The sequence below is a fragment of the Scyliorhinus canicula genome, chromosome 6 (genome assembly GCF_902713615.1).
Source record: "Scyliorhinus canicula chromosome 6, sScyCan1.1, whole genome shotgun sequence".
NCBI lineage: Eukaryota > Metazoa > Chordata > Chondrichthyes > Carcharhiniformes > Scyliorhinidae > Scyliorhinus > Scyliorhinus canicula.
This window is the reverse complement of record NC_052151.1, coordinates 121,446,925-121,463,876: the sequence shown is the minus strand read 5'-3', so window position 1 is coordinate 121,463,876 and position 16,952 is coordinate 121,446,925. Positions and strand designations below refer to the sequence as shown.

Genomic DNA, 16,952 nt, shown 5'->3' with positions numbered 1-16,952 from the left:
GGGGGGGGGGGGGTCACTTTAATGAAACAAAACTCAGTATATTTGAATAAAGAACTTGCATTTACATAGTGTCTTTAATGTCTCAGGATGTTGCAAAGCTTTTGACAATAGGCAAATGATTTTGAAGTGTCACTGTTATGTAGTAAACGTAAAATTAAATTCAGAAGCACAATACTGCAGATACTGGAAATCTGAAATCGAAACAAAGTGCTAGAAGTATACAGCAGGTCTGGCAGCATCAGTTCTGACAAAAGATCATCAATCTGAAACATTAACTGTTTCTCAGTCCGCAGATGCTGCTGAACTTTGCTAGCATTTCCTGTTGAAAGTTGATCCAGTAATTGTCTGGTATGATATTGTGCCCAAAACGATATTGAATGGATGTTTTGTGATTGTCAATATTAACCTTTGTTGCTGATGTTGGAACCTGTGTGCATTCATCTAAACGGAATTGTTACATTTAGAGTTTCTTTCATGTCATTGGAGATTCACCTTTTACAGTGGCATGATGCATGGTCACATTGGTTAAAAAAGGGTGCTTGCTCTAATTAAAATAAGAATATTTTAAGGGCAATAAATCAATTTATACTTTTTTTTTGAGAAAACTATCATTTCCCAAAGGTTACCTGGCCCACGAATACAAAGTAAGATTTTTTAGGGCAGCATGGCGGCACAGTGGTTAGCACTGCTGCGTAACGGCACCAAGGTCCCAGGTTCGATCCCGGCACTGGGTCACTGTCCATGTGGAGTTTGCACATTCTCCCCATGTTTGTGTGGGTTTCGCCCCCACAACCCAAAGATGTGCAGGATAGGTGGTTTAGCCACACCAAAAAGTAAGATTTCTCTAACTCCAGTTATAGATATAAAGTTAGAGATTTTCATGATTGCTATTGAGAAGGTTCAAATCCTGTAAATGAAATGAAATGAACAATGAAAATCGCTTATTGTCACGAGTAGGCTTCAATGAAGTTACTGTGAAAAGCCCCTAGTCGCCACATTCCAGCGCCTGTCCGGGGAGGCTGGTACGGGAATCGAACCGTGCTGCTGACCTGCTTTGCTGCTTTAAAAGACAACGATTTAGCCTAGTGAGCTAAACCAGCCCCAGTGAGCTAAACCAGCTAAACTAGAGCATGAGTGAAGCTCCCGTGGTGTAGGTCAGAAGAGTTGGGGGATATTTGATTGTAAAGAGATTTGGTGAAGCAGGTAAACTGAATCCAGGGTGTAACTATAAGTGCTAACCTCCTGGATCCAAGAGTTTTCGACTCCCTTCAACTGCTGGGTTTCCTGAGGCCCAAAAAACCCAGTGTTAAACTTAAAATGGTGGTTCAACAGGAGACATGTAACCTCATTATAATATTTAAATTGCAACCTCATTATAATATTTAAATTGCAACCTCGTTGGCTGGCTCCCCACCTCTCCAAAAGACCAAAACGTGAGGTTTGGGGCCAGGATTCAGATTTTAGACATTCCACCTGACCCAACGGGGGATTTGGAATTCCCTCATTTATATTTATACAGTATTTGATGCAACAACTGTTCACTAGAATCAAACTGTTTCATTACTTAATATATAAATATCTAATGTTGGTATAATTGTCAATGTAATCATGAGATACAGTACTTTGCCCAAAACTATTCCATTCTAACTTAAAATGCTTTTCTTATTTATAGAAGAGTTTCAAGAACCTGTTTTCCAGAGAGCCCTTTAAGAGAATGCAAACGATAGACAAAGCAACAACGTATCCTGACCGGATGCCGTTAGAATCTGTATACAAGGTAATTTGTGCATCGCTGATGTATTGTGCTTAATGGGGATCAATATGTGTGATGGGTTACAATGCTTATCCAAAATCATAGCCAAAGACACTCATCCAAAATGCTAAGTCATGTAAAGCATGTACAGTGTAAAAACGTAGTGGAGACCAAATGAAAACATGATATAGATCTACCTATGATATGGGCAGCGTGGTAGCACAAGTGGATAGCACTGTGGCTTCACAGCGCCAGGGTCCCAGGTTCGATTCCCCACTGGGTCACTGTTTGTGTGGAGTTTGCACGTTCTCCCTGTGTCTGTGTGGGTTTCCTCCGGGTCCTCCGGTTTCCTCACACAGTCCAAAGATGTGTGGGTTAGGTGGATTGGCCATGCTAAATTGCCCTTAGTGTCTAAAAAGGTTAGGAGGGGTTATTGGGTTACGGGGTTCGGGTGAAAGTGAGGGCTTAAGTGGGTCGGTGCAGAGTCGATGGGCCAAATGGCCTCCTTCTGCACTGTATGTTCTAAAAAGAAATCTGTATTTTGGCGCAGTACTCAAGTAAATTCTTCTCCACATCTCCATCACAACTCTATTTATGTTGAAGTTGATTCCCAACAAGCGCTATAGAATCAAACTCCATTATCTTGTGATTTTGTAGCATCCGCAGCAGAGTAAATTGATTGCAGTTCATACACCATACTGCTTGATACCAACCAGCTTACTGTTTTTTTTGGTGGGACCTCCAAGAAGGAGGAGGGCGAAGACTCCTTCTCAGATATTCTTCCCTTTCAGCTACAGATTACTTGCTGCAGACAGTGATGCTGACAGGCTTCCCAGATGTGGTGCTAGAAATGTGCCATTCACAGAACAAACAAAAAAAATAGCATGTTGCATTTTATAAATGGTGTCAGTGCAAGATGATAAATCTCTGCACGGTAGTGATTAGGCCATTGATTACTGTGTACGTGTTTGAGTGCCACATTATAATAATTAATTGCATATAGAACATATAGCTTAGCTTTGCCAGGATGTAAAGCAGCAGTTAGGAAAAGAGATGGGGTGCTACGACTATTATAATTACAACAGAGAAGGCTAGGAGGAGATAGAACATAGAACAGTACAGCACAGAACAGGCCCTTCAGCCCTCGATGTTGTGCCGAGCAATGATCACCCTACTCAAACCCATGTATCTACCCCATACCCTTAACCCAACAACCCCCCCATTAACCTTATTTTTTAGGACATTAAGGGCAATTTATCATGGCCAATCCACCTAACCTGCACATCTTTGGACTGTGGGAGGAAACCGGAGCACCCGGAGGAAACCCACGCACACACGGGGAGGACGTGCAGACTCCACACAGGCAGTGACCCAGCCGGGAATCGAACCTGGGACCCTGGAGCTGTGAAGCATTTATGCTAACCACCATGCTACCGTGCTGCCCGAATGTAATGAGTGTTTTTGTTTTAATTATGGCTTTGATTGGGTGATTTGGAGAAGAGTATTTCCTCTGGGTGTGAGTTTTGGATTTCAGTCGAGTGGTTAGGAGTTACTTATTTCCACAAAGAATTGTTAAAGAACGGAATGATTTTTCAAAGGCAATGCTTGAAACTGAGTTTGCTGCATTTTTTAATCATGGAATCCCTACAGTGCAAAAGGAGGCATTTTGACCCATTGAGTCTGCACTGATCTTTGGAAAGAGCACCCTACCTAGGCCCACACCTTCACCCTATCCCTGTAACCCAGTAAACCCACCTAATCTTTTGGACACAAAGGGCCAATTTTGCATGGCCAATCCACCTAACCTGCACATCTTTGGACAGTGGGAGGAAACCGGAGCACCCGGAGGAAATCCGTGCAGACACGGGGAGAAAGTGCAAACTCCACACAGTCACCCAAGCTGGAATTTACCCCGCGGCCCTGCCACTGTGAGGCAGCAGTGCTAACCACTGTGCCACTGTGGTGCTCAATATTAAAGGGAAAATGGATAAATCTTTGAAGTGGAAAAATACAGGACTTTGACAGATCAGGAAAGCGGAATTAGCCTTTGTTACTTCAATCACCTTTTCTTGAGGTGAATAGTTCAATCTTCCCCAGTATTCCATTATACCTTAGGACTCATGATGCTTAACTCTTGTCTCTCCTATTTCTGGCTGGCATTTCCAGTCTGTGCTACCATCACCAATCTCCTCTTCGTAGGTTTAAATTGTCGGTTAACGCCACTTAGGAGCTAGCGATTTTCCATCTTCCCAAATTGAAGTGACTCATCAGATTCATCCGCACAGTTTTGACCTCATTAAGGAGCAATGGGTGGAGAATGCATTCCAACTGGTCAATTTGCAACAAATTTTTTAATCGGTTCAAGTGACCCATTGCCATTTTCAGACTACTACTGCCTAATTTAAGACAGGCAGCCATGGTTAAATCTACTCGGAAAATGTATTCACTTACCCAGAGTTCTAAGAAATTCGTAGCATATCCACTTCTTCCTGGGCAGTCCATGAGAGTCAAGGATGACTTGTTTCCAGGTGACTGAGGAGTCCAATGCGTGACCTAAAGTCTCTGTCACAGGTGGGACATGTGTTGGTTGGGAGAGTGGGTGGGTGTGGTTCTTTACCCCTTTCGCTATCTACGTATGGTTTCAGCTTGCTCTCAACAATGAAACGCAAGGTATTCAGCTCCTTTCCGGATGCCTTTCCTCTGCTTAGGCGGTCTTTTTTGGACAAAATATTGTATTTTGCAAGAAGGCTTTGAGAGTCCCTTTAAAACATTTATTTTCCCCCCCTGGGCTTGCCATGTTGAAGCTCCCAAGTAGAATGCTTGTTGAGGCAGTATCAGTGTGTGACGATTGGAGGCTTTTAGGAATCTTGGCTTCTAAATATTGGAACGAGTTAAAGAGTTAAAACCTCGGCCTTAGTGTGTGTTTGACTGCAGTACTTTTGCAGTCTGCAGAGATAAGGGCCAGGATTCTCCGACCCGGCGCCAGCTTCCCCATTCTCCGGCGCTGATTCTCGGGTGCCTGCGGGATTCCCGCCGCGCCGGTCGGGGGTCGTTGACAGCGGCGCTCCCAGCGATTCTCCGGGCCCCGATGAGCCGACGAGTTTGGCCGAGTTCAGCTGGTGTGGGTTACACAGGTCCCACACTGAGGACCTGGAAGGTGAGCATGCGAGGGCCGTCCTGGAGGGGGAGTGGGGGGGGGGGGGGGGGGGGGGGGGGGGAGATCCGACCCGGGGGCCTCCACGGTGGCCTCTCCTGCGATCGGGGCCTACCGATCGGCGGGCAGGCAGGTTCCTTGGGGGCCTATTTTGCTCTGTGCCGGGCCCCTGTAGGGCTCCGCCTTATTGCCCGGGGGACAGTGCGGAGAAGGAAACCCCCGCGTATGCGCGGATATACGCCAGTCGTAGCACGCATGTGCGGAATCACGCCGGCCGTTCCGTGCATGTGTGAATTCGCGTGGGCCGATCAACGGCGGCTGGAGCTGCGGGGACCACTCCAGTGCCAACCTAGCCCCCTAGGAAGGGTAGACTTCCTCAATTTCGGGAACCGCTGACGCCGGAGTGGTTGGCGCCGGTTTTCACGCCGACTGGGGACAGCCCCATTATTAGAGAATCCCGCCTCATGTGTTTTTTTTTCAGCTGAGGGAGATGAGGTCATTGCTGGGTGGAGCTCAGAAAGGCAGAGAAGCAGTGAGTTTGGAGAAGCTTTGAGAGAGAGGGGAGCTGAGTTCTGATCTGCCTGACTGAGTCCACAATTCTTTCCAAGTATCCATGATGTGGAGATGCCGGCGTTGGACTGGGGTGAGCACAGTAAGAAGTCTTACAACACCAGGTTAAAGCCCAACAGGTTTGTTTCAAATCACTAGCTTTCGGAGCACTGCTCCTTCCTCAAGTGAATGGAGAGGTAGGTTCCAGAAACATATATCTATAGACAAAGTCAAAGATGCAAGACGATACTTTGAATGCAAGCGTTTGCAGGTAATTAAGTTACAGTTGGTATGATATCGCAAGCCCAGGCCAGATTGTTGGGGGTGAATGTAATGCGCATTTCGTCCCCACAACCCAAAGATGTGCAGGGTAGGTGGCCACACTAAATTGCCCCTTAATTGGAAAAAATGAATTGGGTACTTTAAATTTACTTAAAAAAACAACACACTCCGCTCAGTTTTCTTTTATAAAACAGCTGAATGTAAATATGTAATTTATTTCAAAGATCAGTTCCTACGCACTCCCCTTCCAAAAGGCTGGAGTTGAAATATCCCTAGAAACTTGTTTTCACTAAGAATATCCTGTGTAGAAGAGAATTTGTAAAGGATTGGATTCTAAAATCAGAAAATGATTCCATTAAAGAAGGCCCTTCAGCCAATTTGATTCAATCATTCCTGAATTACAATCCTACAGTTTTCTCATTAAACAAACATCAAGCTGCTTATTGACTTATTTCAGTGACATCCTGGTGGCACAGTGGTTAACACAATGCTAGGAACCCGGGTTCAATTCCAACCTCGGTAACTGTCTGTGTGGAGTTTTCACATTTTGCTGAGTCTGCGTGGGTTTCCTCCCACAATCCAAATATGTGCAGGTTAGGTGGATTGGCCTTGCTAAATTGCCCTTTAGGGTGGGGTTACAAGGCAGTGGATTGGGCCTGGGTAGGGTGGTCTTTTGAAGTGTCGGTGCAGACTCGATGGGCAGAATGGCCTCTTTCTGCACTGTAGCGATTCTAAGATTCTATTCTATGATTCTATCCTCTTTGACAATCCCCTTCCAGTTGATAACTCTGAATGCATTGCTTTGCTTCTGGCGATAGCTTCAGTGAATGTTGGTTGGTGCCAAATTATTATTCAATATACTGCACTTGTTTAAAAATATAAACTAATTCATAGACTTTCAGATTGGATAATTGTATTTTGAATTATTTTGCTAATATTGTCATATTTGTACACTAAAACTCCTTTAAGGTTTGACGTGACTGGTGTTTATTAGAACCATAGTACAAAAGGAGGCCATTCCACCCATCGACCCTCCAAAGGAGCACCCTACAGACCCACTCCATCACCCTATCCCTGTAGCCCCACTTAACCTATTGACACTAAGGGGCAATTTAGCCTGACCAATCCACCTAAAGTGTACATCTTTGGTCTGTGGGAGGAAACCGAAGCACTCGGAGGAAATCCATGCAGACACGGGAAGAACACGGGCCTCACGGTAGCATGGTGGTTAGCATCAATGCTTCACAGCTCCAGGGTCCCAGGTTCGATTCCCGGCTGGGTCACTGTCTGTGTGGAGTCTGCACGTCCTCCCCGTGTGTGCGTGGGTTTCCTCCGGGTGCTCCGGTTTCCTCCCACAGTCCAAAGATGTGCGGGTTAGGTGGATTGGCCATGCTAAATTGCCCGTAGTGTATGGTTAATGGGGGGATTGTTGGGTTATGGGTATACGGGTTACGTGGGTTTAAGTAGGGTGATCATTGTTCGGCACAACATCGAGGGCCGAAGGGCCTGTTCTGTGCTGTACTGTTCTATGTTCTATGTTCTAACGTGCAAACGTCATACAGATGGTCACCCGAGGCCAAAACTGGACCCGGGACCCTGGTGCTGTGAGGCAGCAGTGCTAACGACTGTTTATTATTGTATATATTTTTGCAACATTTCTCTCTCAGTTTGCCTGCAACTTATGTTTCTGCTGAAAAGTGTATAACTAACATCAAATGGTGATACTGTAATCTAATGTTACAAGTATGATCTCTAACCCTCCGTAAAGAAGGTGCAAATCATCACTGAAGTTGGATCCTTTCAGCATTAAAAATTGATTATTTTAGGGTTGACCACAGTTGAGTAGCTCAATCTATATAAAGGATGACTGGATTTTAAATAGCTAGCCTTTTTCTTCCAACCATTTTGATGTTAATGCAGCCATATAATAGAAAAATGGATATCATTAGGTGTAAACTATGTCAGTAACAAATTTAAAAGACTGTTTTTTTTTCCCAAGTCTTTTTTAATCTCCTTTTCCTGAGATGATTAATACCTTACATTATCTATGAAAAATGCACAGTACATTTTTAGAAATTGCTGATCACATTTATAAAATTTAAGTTATCATGCAAAATTCCAGTTGTAGTCTTAAGAAGGGTTATTCATTTTGGATATGTGTTATGTTTTTACATAGAGCCTCTCACCCGAGTTCAGCATCCCTTTGTTAAGCTACAAAATTGTGTTGAATCTGAATCTACTACTCTAGAAGCAACAGATTGATATGTTCGGGCAGATTCTCAGCATGAGAAATGCAGGAAAATTAGGCAGCAAGGAGTGTATGGTCCTAATAGATCAGCCTAGTTTTCCATCCTTCAATTTAAATGGCTGTTTACACTACCCCATCTTATTTTCCTGGAAAACTGGGGGGGGGGGGATTCTCCAGCCCCCCGCCGGGTCGGAGAATCGCCGGGGGCCAGCGTCAATCCCGCCCCCGCTGTGTCCCGAAGTCTCCGGCAACGGAGATTCGGCAGGGGCGGGAATCGCGCCGGTCGGCGGCCCCCACCCCCGCAGATTCTCCGGCCCGCGATGGGCCGAAGTCCTGCCGCTGTCACGCTGGTCCCGCCAGCGTGGATCAAACCACCTCCCTTACCGGCGGGACCATCAGGTTATTCATGAAGGCCCCACCTTCTCAATCTTGCCCCTCGCCTGAAGGGTGGTGTGCCTCAGGGTAAATCACCATCAGTCAGCTCTCAAAGGAATGAGCAGCCTATGGTCCTCTGGGTCTGTAGCAACATTTATTTTTATTTTAGTTTAGCACACAGCAGAGATTATTAAGCCGATTTGGATGGTGACAGACTGATGTACAGCACAGACCATCCAAAACTCTTCAATGAAGGAAGCTGCACACAGATCCCTCAGAAATGGTGGAGGCAGGGGTGGAGCAATCGAGGATGATTAAAGATATGAAAAGTTATCCAAGCCTAATTAGAGTTTGAGGTGTCAAACTCCCAAAGTATCCATGATACTCATTTGATTCAAACAAGTAACTTGCTATCCGTTAGGTTAACCAGTCTGTATCAGTTATATGTAGCAAAACACAGCTATCAATTATGAATCTGTATTGGTCTGTTCAGAGAACAAACAGTCATGAACTTTGGTAACTCTCTGGCGAAATTCTCCATTTTTTGAGACTGGGCAAAATTTTCCTGGGAGCACAAATCAGAAAGCAATTCCCAATCCTCAGCCATGCAAATTTATACATGCTGATGATTACGAGCAATTCCTGAGGGAATCCTGCTCTTGGACCAAAATTTTAGGTGGGTAGACCGATAGCGAAGTACAAGCCCCCGCATCGCAAATCACTCCCGCCTCCCCCACGTTTCTGGGATTCCCCCTTCCCCAAAGTACAGGAGTGATCCGAACCACCTCCCCAAAGAGACCCCCTAAATAGGGAGACAACGACAGAAACCCCCTAGATAGGGAGACCTCCCACAGAGACTTGCTAGATAAGAAGACCACACACAGACACCCTGAATATAGTGACCCCCCGTAGAGACCCCCAAGATGGGATGAACCCCCTAGATCTGGAGACCAATAGTTATAGAGACCCCCACAGAGATCCACTACATTGGGAGACACCCACAGATCACAAAGACCCCCAAGACAGGGTGACACCCCCAGATAGGGTTAACACCCCCCCCCCCCCCCAAGATAGGGTCCCCACAAGATTCACTAGATAGCGAGACGCCCTTGATAAGGGAAACCCCCCACAGAGACCCCTTAGATGGGAGACCCCCATCCAGAAAAGATCCCCCTGTCAGTAAGCCCCCCCCCCCACCCCCATAGAAAAGAGAACCCTTTCAGAGAGATCCCTGTCTGGACTGGAACCCCCCCCCCCCCCCCAGAAAAGAGAAACCTGTCAGGAAGCCCACGGGAAAAGAGCCCTGTCTGAAAGCTTGACAAAGGCAGTAAAAAAAGTCACAGTTGCCACACTCACCTGCTGGCTCAGATACAGAAAGCACCACGTGTCATTTCCTGGAAAGAAAATACAGTGACCTGTGTTTTAACCCTTCCGATCCTTGAACTGCAAACCATTCATTAATTTCCCTTTGTGGACTGTGATTGGCAGCTTCCACAAACACACAGCTGCAAGCCTTCGTTCATTCATCTTTTTCATGGTTCAGTAATTCGAAGTGCTGTGACCACAATATTTACATACATCAACCACTTCAAAGAGAGTTAAGTGCTGTCAATTTCCAGCTTAGCACTTCAATATCACTCAAGCGTGAAGGGGAGTAATTGGAATGCACTTAACTCTCTTTGAAATGATTGCTGTTTGCAAACATTGTGGTCACAATTTGGGAGCAACTGACTTAAAGGGGCATTGGCCCACCGTGAGGTCCACCACGTCCCGGCCACATTGGGAAATAATTATGGTAATCCTCACCCACGTGCTTCCCGGACCGGAGAAGTGTCTGGCCCACTCAGTGGATCTTGCATCCTCACATGGGTGGGAGCCCCAATTCTCCCGCCTGCGGGAGTCAGGAGCATCGCAGCGCCAATCTATTTTTACCCCAAATGACTGATCCTCCGCCATATCGGAAACCCCGCTGCAGGCGGCAGAGAATTTTACCCTCTGTCCTTAAGATACTGTCAAGCCTACTACTATCACCACCTTTTGGCGATCAGCCCTAATGTAACCTTCAGTGACTCAATGCCAGATTTGCTTTATAATCCTTTTTTGACATACTTTGGGGTGCTTTTTAAATGCAAATTGTTCTGATTTCTTCATGCCACTGGCTATTTACAATGTAAATAGGGCAGGTTAATAGGGTGGTTCAAAAGGCATAAGGGGCACTTGCTTTTATTAATCAAGGCATAGATTACAAAAACAGGGAGGTCATGTTGGAGCTGTCTAGAACTTTGGTGAGGCCACAGCTGGAGTACTGTGTGCAATTCTGGTCACCACAGTATATGAACAATGTGATTGCACTGGAGGGGTGCAGAGACGATTCACCTGGATGTTGCCTGAGATGGAACATTTAAGTTATGAAGAGAAGTAGGATAGGCTTGGGTTGTTTTTGCTGGAGCAGAGAAGATTGAGGTGTGACCTGAGCGAGGTGTATAAGATTATGAGGGGCATGGTTGAGTGGACAGGAAGCAGCTGTTCCCTTAGTTGAAGGGCCAGTTACGAGGGGGCACAAGTTTAAAGTCAGGGGCAGGAGGCTTCAGAGGGATTTGAGGAAAAATATTTTTACCCAGAGGGTGATGACAGTCTGGAATGCACTGCTTAAGAGAGTGGTAGAGGCGGGTTGCCTCACATCCTTTAAAAAGAACCTGGTGAGCACTTGGCATGTCTTAACATTCAAGGCTATGGGCCAAGGGCTGGCAAGTGGGATTAGGTAGGCAGGTCAGGGCCTTTCATGCGTTGATGCAGACTTGATGGGCCGAAGGGCCTCTTCTGAGCTGTATTATTTTGTGATTCTGTGAAATAAGCAAAATAATGCAAATATATACATAAACTAAACTATAAAACCACATTTTGGAAATCGATCTAATTGTTCTCCCTGAGACCTTGGGTTTGAGCTTTGTGTTTTTTCAGCAGCTTTCCCTTGCACACCATTCCCACGGTTGGCAGCATCCAGGCTTGCTTCTGGACCCAGCTCTGTGCCCCTGTTCTCCCAATGGCTGTTCATTTGTCTCTGATCAGTCATAATTGAGAGCTTTAGAATCTTCTGTGGTGCCATTTTCTGCTGATTTCAGTAGTCCAATTGATCACACTGGAGTCCCTAGCCTCATTAAGGATATACACATATTAAGGATTACGAGAGTAAGAAGGTGGAAGATGTATTTCCCATTATTTAGGTTGGATCCTAGAATCCGTGATTTTTTGATGGTGATGTCCTGCAAGCATTGGATTTGAGTTTACCTCAAATTCTTCCTTCCCTGCCTTTGAAGGTCTTCTGGCAAGAAATCATCCTCTGTTCAGGATAGCAATGGTTACAAGTAATGGGCACAAATCATGCCATCAGTTCAGTTCAGAATGCATAACCTATTCTAGCAGAAACCCTCCATATGGAGATTTAGAATGATTGCCTTTACTCTTGTTTGTTTTTCAGTACTTTTCATTATGGACTCCATTGTTCCTTCCTCTCTGCAGACACACTAATTTCTTAAACGACTGAACTTAAACTTTCCACTTTTACTGATTTTTCTTACTTATCTTTATTTTCTCTGAATTATTCACATCTTCACTAGCAACTTGAAAGACTACATTTTTTTTCTTTTGTTGCTTAAATTTACCAATAATTTTCTCTTCTTTCCAAATATTAACTTCTTGCTGGGCTACATTGGGACTGGACTCTCATTAGTATCTTAACACATTGCAGTTAGTTTGTGTTAATGTTGCCAATGATTCTTGAGAGTACATTACAGCAGAGCCTATTCCTGTCCTTATCCGATGGCCACAAGTTTGCAGCAGGAATAGTTGAATAGCAATTAATTTTAGCAACTTGGGGCCTCTTTTCCCTTACCTGAGCAAAGTTCTAAGGCTAGCTCTATCCCTGACACGACCTTGGCAGAAATCAACACCAATACCAGGGGATTGATCCTGGGTGCGGCCTGTAAACTGTATTAATCACTGAATAAGTTGGCCTTCCCAATGGCAAAGCAAATAATTTTTTTCTCTTGTGAAATATGTGGAAAAGATTTATATTTCTGCCAGTTATATTTGTCAACTACTATCTTGCTGCATATATATGACACCAGTTCTTTTGGCTATTATCAATGATCATTCCAGTATTATTTGCATTTAATTTTCCAGTATTCGGTCTTCATCTTGGTTAATCATTTAAAAGTATTTTTAATATGTTGCATTTTTATTGTGCATAGTCCCAGTTTCAATTGGACTTGATGAAGCTATCTTGTTTACATTGGTTTACTATTTTATGCTCTCTTTTGAATTACATTACTGTATGGTGCTTTGACAATTTTCTTGACGTTACGATTAAATCATTATATTTAGCATTTAATTCAGTTTTCACACCCACTAATGTTTTTCTACCCAGGTTCGCTTCAATCCCAATCTTGATGCCCACGGATGGATCCTCTCAGCTGGGCAATCAGGGATTGTCCGAGCACACTGTGTGCAGAGCCTTAACACACATGTGAGCAGAAAACTGATCAAGGAATATCAAGCACAATTCAGTTCCATGTTCCAACCTACAGAAGCTGAAGGAGTTGAGAATCCCATTATCCCAACTGTCATACACCGTGTAAAAACTGTAGTACAAACAGAATAATGTGCATCATCGTGGCTGGAGGATTTAACAATACCACTCTACTGACATGCCACCACAATCAGTTTCCCATGAAACAAATGCAGTGGTGATTCGAATCCCGCCTACTGGATCCAACCAGGGCACAATAACTGAACGTGGCACAGGTATGCCTTATCTGCCAGTTCAGCAGTGTATGTTTTTCTAAAGTTTGTTGTACAGAAGAATATGTCTTCTTTAAATGTGTTACTGGAAATCAATCCATTGAATTGGACACATGATTTTTCAGATGAAGTAGGCAAACCTCACTTCCAGGCTTCTTTCACTCTCATCTTTTCAATTCTGCTGTGAAATTGAGCAAGCTTTTTTAGTCCCTAAGTATTGCTATTAAACTTTTCTTGAATCTTAATGAGATGTAGGGTTTTTGACTTTTTTGAACAACGCTTTAAGGCCAATGTGGTCTGTGTGGACTTGTGTCTGATTTCACAAGATTGGATTTGGGCAGGATTTTAGCTGCTAAGAACAGTTTTACGAAACCCCTGTTGTTAAAATCATGAAATGTCGCACAATTACATTTACAGGTTGCTTTAATTTTAAAGTGAGCCAAAAGCAGTTGTTCTTGTTTTACTGCGTGTTGGCTTAAGCCTGCACCTCCAATTCATGGCAAGCCATTAGGTGTTCAGATTCTTCTGAGGTACAGAATTGATGCAAATTACTAAGATTTTCAATCTGGGAGCTGGTTTTGTGGTTAGTGGCCTGTTTGGAGCTTGTTATAAGTAAACAACAACATGTCAGCTTTGTATTTAAGGACAAAAAGAACACAGGTTTGGTGTTTACCTAGATAACATGTTGCCTCGGTTGAATGGACATTTGTCTGCTACATACAGAATTTAATGTGATTTATAACAATAACTGAAGTTGAAGCAAAATAGCTTTGTATTTGGGTAGAAATAAGTTTAATCCTTTCTCTTAACTGTAATCGGTAGTGTAATGTAAGAGATCAGTTTGGACTCTAGAGAATTGGATATAACCTTTCTACATATTTCCCTGTCAGGTAGAAAAATGTGTGCCACAGAGGATGCTTCAGCAAGTTTCCTTTAGTTTCAGACAGAGGTGCCAGTTTTCTTAGAATACATAGAAAAGTAATCTCAGTGTGTCTACTGGGGCTTGTCAGAACTTGCTAATGAGTGGCTACAACTTTAAGCACCTGTGGTTCTTGTCTGTGTAGCTTTTCTTAAGTAAAAAAGAAATAATCAGTACTAGAGAATTCCTATTGAATAAATATTGGTGGAAACTGATTTTCCCTTTACAATTTGATTATCATTTCATGATTTTTACAACTTGACTATTGTAAAATGGGCAACGGTCAATTTGCTCACACTGAGCATTGTTGTCATTTCCATACTGCTTTTTTGAGGTTAAATAATGCACTGTGTGTAAAATTAGGCTTTTAGCTGTCAACCTTTCTTAAAAATAAAACCCTTGAAAAAAATTCCATGCTTCCCCTCCCCATCCTGAAAAAAATCCTGTAAAGTTAAATCAGAATTCACAATTTTTCAATTATTTTGTAATGGTGATATCTGTTTTATAATAATTTGAATATAACCAATGGTGTATTATCTCTTTTTTATATTTCTCTTAGGTTTCTATTTTATGTTGTGTATTTCATTTATTTGCTGCTGCACATAGTTTGGGCATTCAAAAATCAGTAAATCTGTAACTTACTGATGTAGTTGGGTGCATCTTGATGTACAGCTACCTCAACCACAAATAATTCCGTTTTTTTGTAAAGTTTCATACATGCTTTGTTGTGATCAGAAGATGTACAATTACTGGATTACACCCTTAATGTTGGTGCATCGACTCTTCAGTCATTTCATCTACTTAGCTTTACCACTGAGATTGTTTTATTCTGGGATACAAAAGATAATCACCACATCTCACACAGTGCTTCCGTTTGCATGTATGGTAAACTATCACACAGGAGATGTGTGCTGAATAAATGGGAGAGATCTATATCTTTTGTGTGGCTGATTCACATCCCTCCTCACACCTATCACAAGGACTGTCTGCATATTGAAATTCTAGATCTACTATGATCGGTATAGGTTTTTAAATTATTGTCTCCTTTGCTTGGTAAAATCACAACTTACTCATCTTTCATTGTAGATACAGAAGCTGATACAGAGACCTGCACTTTCAATACAGATGCATCTAAACTACCAGCTATATATAACTTGCCTTTTCTCATTGTACAGAATATGACATTAAAATTGTTCAATTTTTGAAGTTGCTGGCTAACTGCAGTAGTATGATTCTTTATTGATTACTATGTCATGCAACATTTTAGCCTTCAATAATGTGTTCTCACAACAGACTCCAACATTGGAAGAATGGTTAGCTTTATTCCTATTTGAAAATCTATTAGATAGACATAAGTCACTTTTAATATGCAGCTTGTGGAGAGGTAATCTGGTGACGTAGATGTCCCTATATCAGTATTTTGTCCTATAATGTAATGTGTGCCTTTAATTTATGTTTTGATTTCTCCATCTGTAAATTGTCAGTCATGATGTGAAAATCTGCTGCAAATGAATTTTGACCGCAGGTTAATAAGTTACTTATTTTAATGCAGTTCCCACATTTAGCTGTTTGTTTTCAACTTTGATCCTCTTTGGGCAAGGCATCAGACAAGTGACTTATCCCTGGTCTCTTGCCAATTCTACTCCTGTATCCAGCCGCTAACTGACGGTAGGTGTTGATCCAGAGATGTTTCCCTTCACCATTCCATTTGAGAATTACCTTCCTGATTAATATGACTGAAATTGAAAAAACCTGTAGTCTGTTGCCTGAAGAATTATAGTTATCAACCTACTTTATACTACCCTTAATGTAGCATGTTAATATCATCCTGCTCTTGAGGTGCATTTTGGTCTAGGCTAGTGTGCTGCCATGTTCTATGAATCTTGTGCTCTCTGAATTAAAATAAAATAATCATAATACCAGGAAAGCTGGGTCAACAAAAATAAAACTTTGAGATAAAGTCATTCATTCAGCTAGTTCATGCGTGAACAGAGCTCTGTCCCAATTGTTTTAAACTATGCACTAATATGGTGTAAAGTAAAATTGTTTTACCTTTTCTCCCACTCATTATCTTTGATGAACCATCGTGTGATCATTCTCCCTTGCCTCACTTGGCTTAGGATATCCAATGGAGAATGGCACATATCTGGGATTTTTTAAAAAATTGTATTCCAAGTGAGTTTTTGGATAAGATGGGTTCTATGCTCTATTCTCCTCCACCCCATACTTTATCAAGCTTAAGGTCTGTTTTATTTATTTATTTTTTTTTCAATCTCTACTTGCCACTATTCTGATATGATCAGAAATTCGGATGTTTTCATTAGTTTCCTAAAATGTTGCAAATGTAAGTTTCATAGGTCTCATCATACCAATATCACTGTTGAAAGACAGAGTCGAATGTTACACTCTTAATTTAATCATAATCTGGTACACATGGTTAAGATTAACATGGTGACGTGTTAATCCAATTTGTTAAATAATTCATTTCAGAAATTACAAAATTGTGGTTGCCGTATGGAGATTAAAATGTAGCATTTGGTTATAAGATGCCCCAATATTGTTTGAATTATTTCAGATCCTTTATAAATACATTGTGGTCCAATCAGAAGATATATGCTTCTCAGTTGCAACTTCAGGGAAGCTATGTGACGTACTGAATTTTGGGCATGCACACGACATTATGTCCTGTTTTGGTATAAATAAAGTGGTTGCACTGTTGGGTACTTGGCCTTGAGATGTAGCCAACCAAATTGAATTTGACATTGAAATAGTATCCTCAGGTTACGTATATAACCTTTTAAAATATTTCCATATGATTCTTATAAAAGGGGCAAATGAATCCTCCTAAACAGGTAAGTGGGTGGTTACCATA

The 16,952-nt window shown here is 42.6% G+C and overlaps 1 protein-coding gene across 1 annotated transcript in view; it reads left to right on the top strand.

Annotated features, from left to right (window-relative positions):
- The window catches only part of gtf3c2 (general transcription factor IIIC, polypeptide 2, beta), a 152,404-nt gene extending 135,775 nt beyond the window's left edge, over window positions 1-16,629 (top strand). Inside the window, 2 exon segments of the mRNA XM_038801041.1 lie at window positions 1,673-1,777; window positions 12,788-16,629. Of these exon segments, the coding sequence (XP_038656969.1) occupies window positions 1,673-1,777; window positions 12,788-13,021 (339 nt within the window). The 3' untranslated portion in view covers window positions 13,022-16,629.
- Window positions 16,630-16,952: the final 323 nt, after the last annotated feature.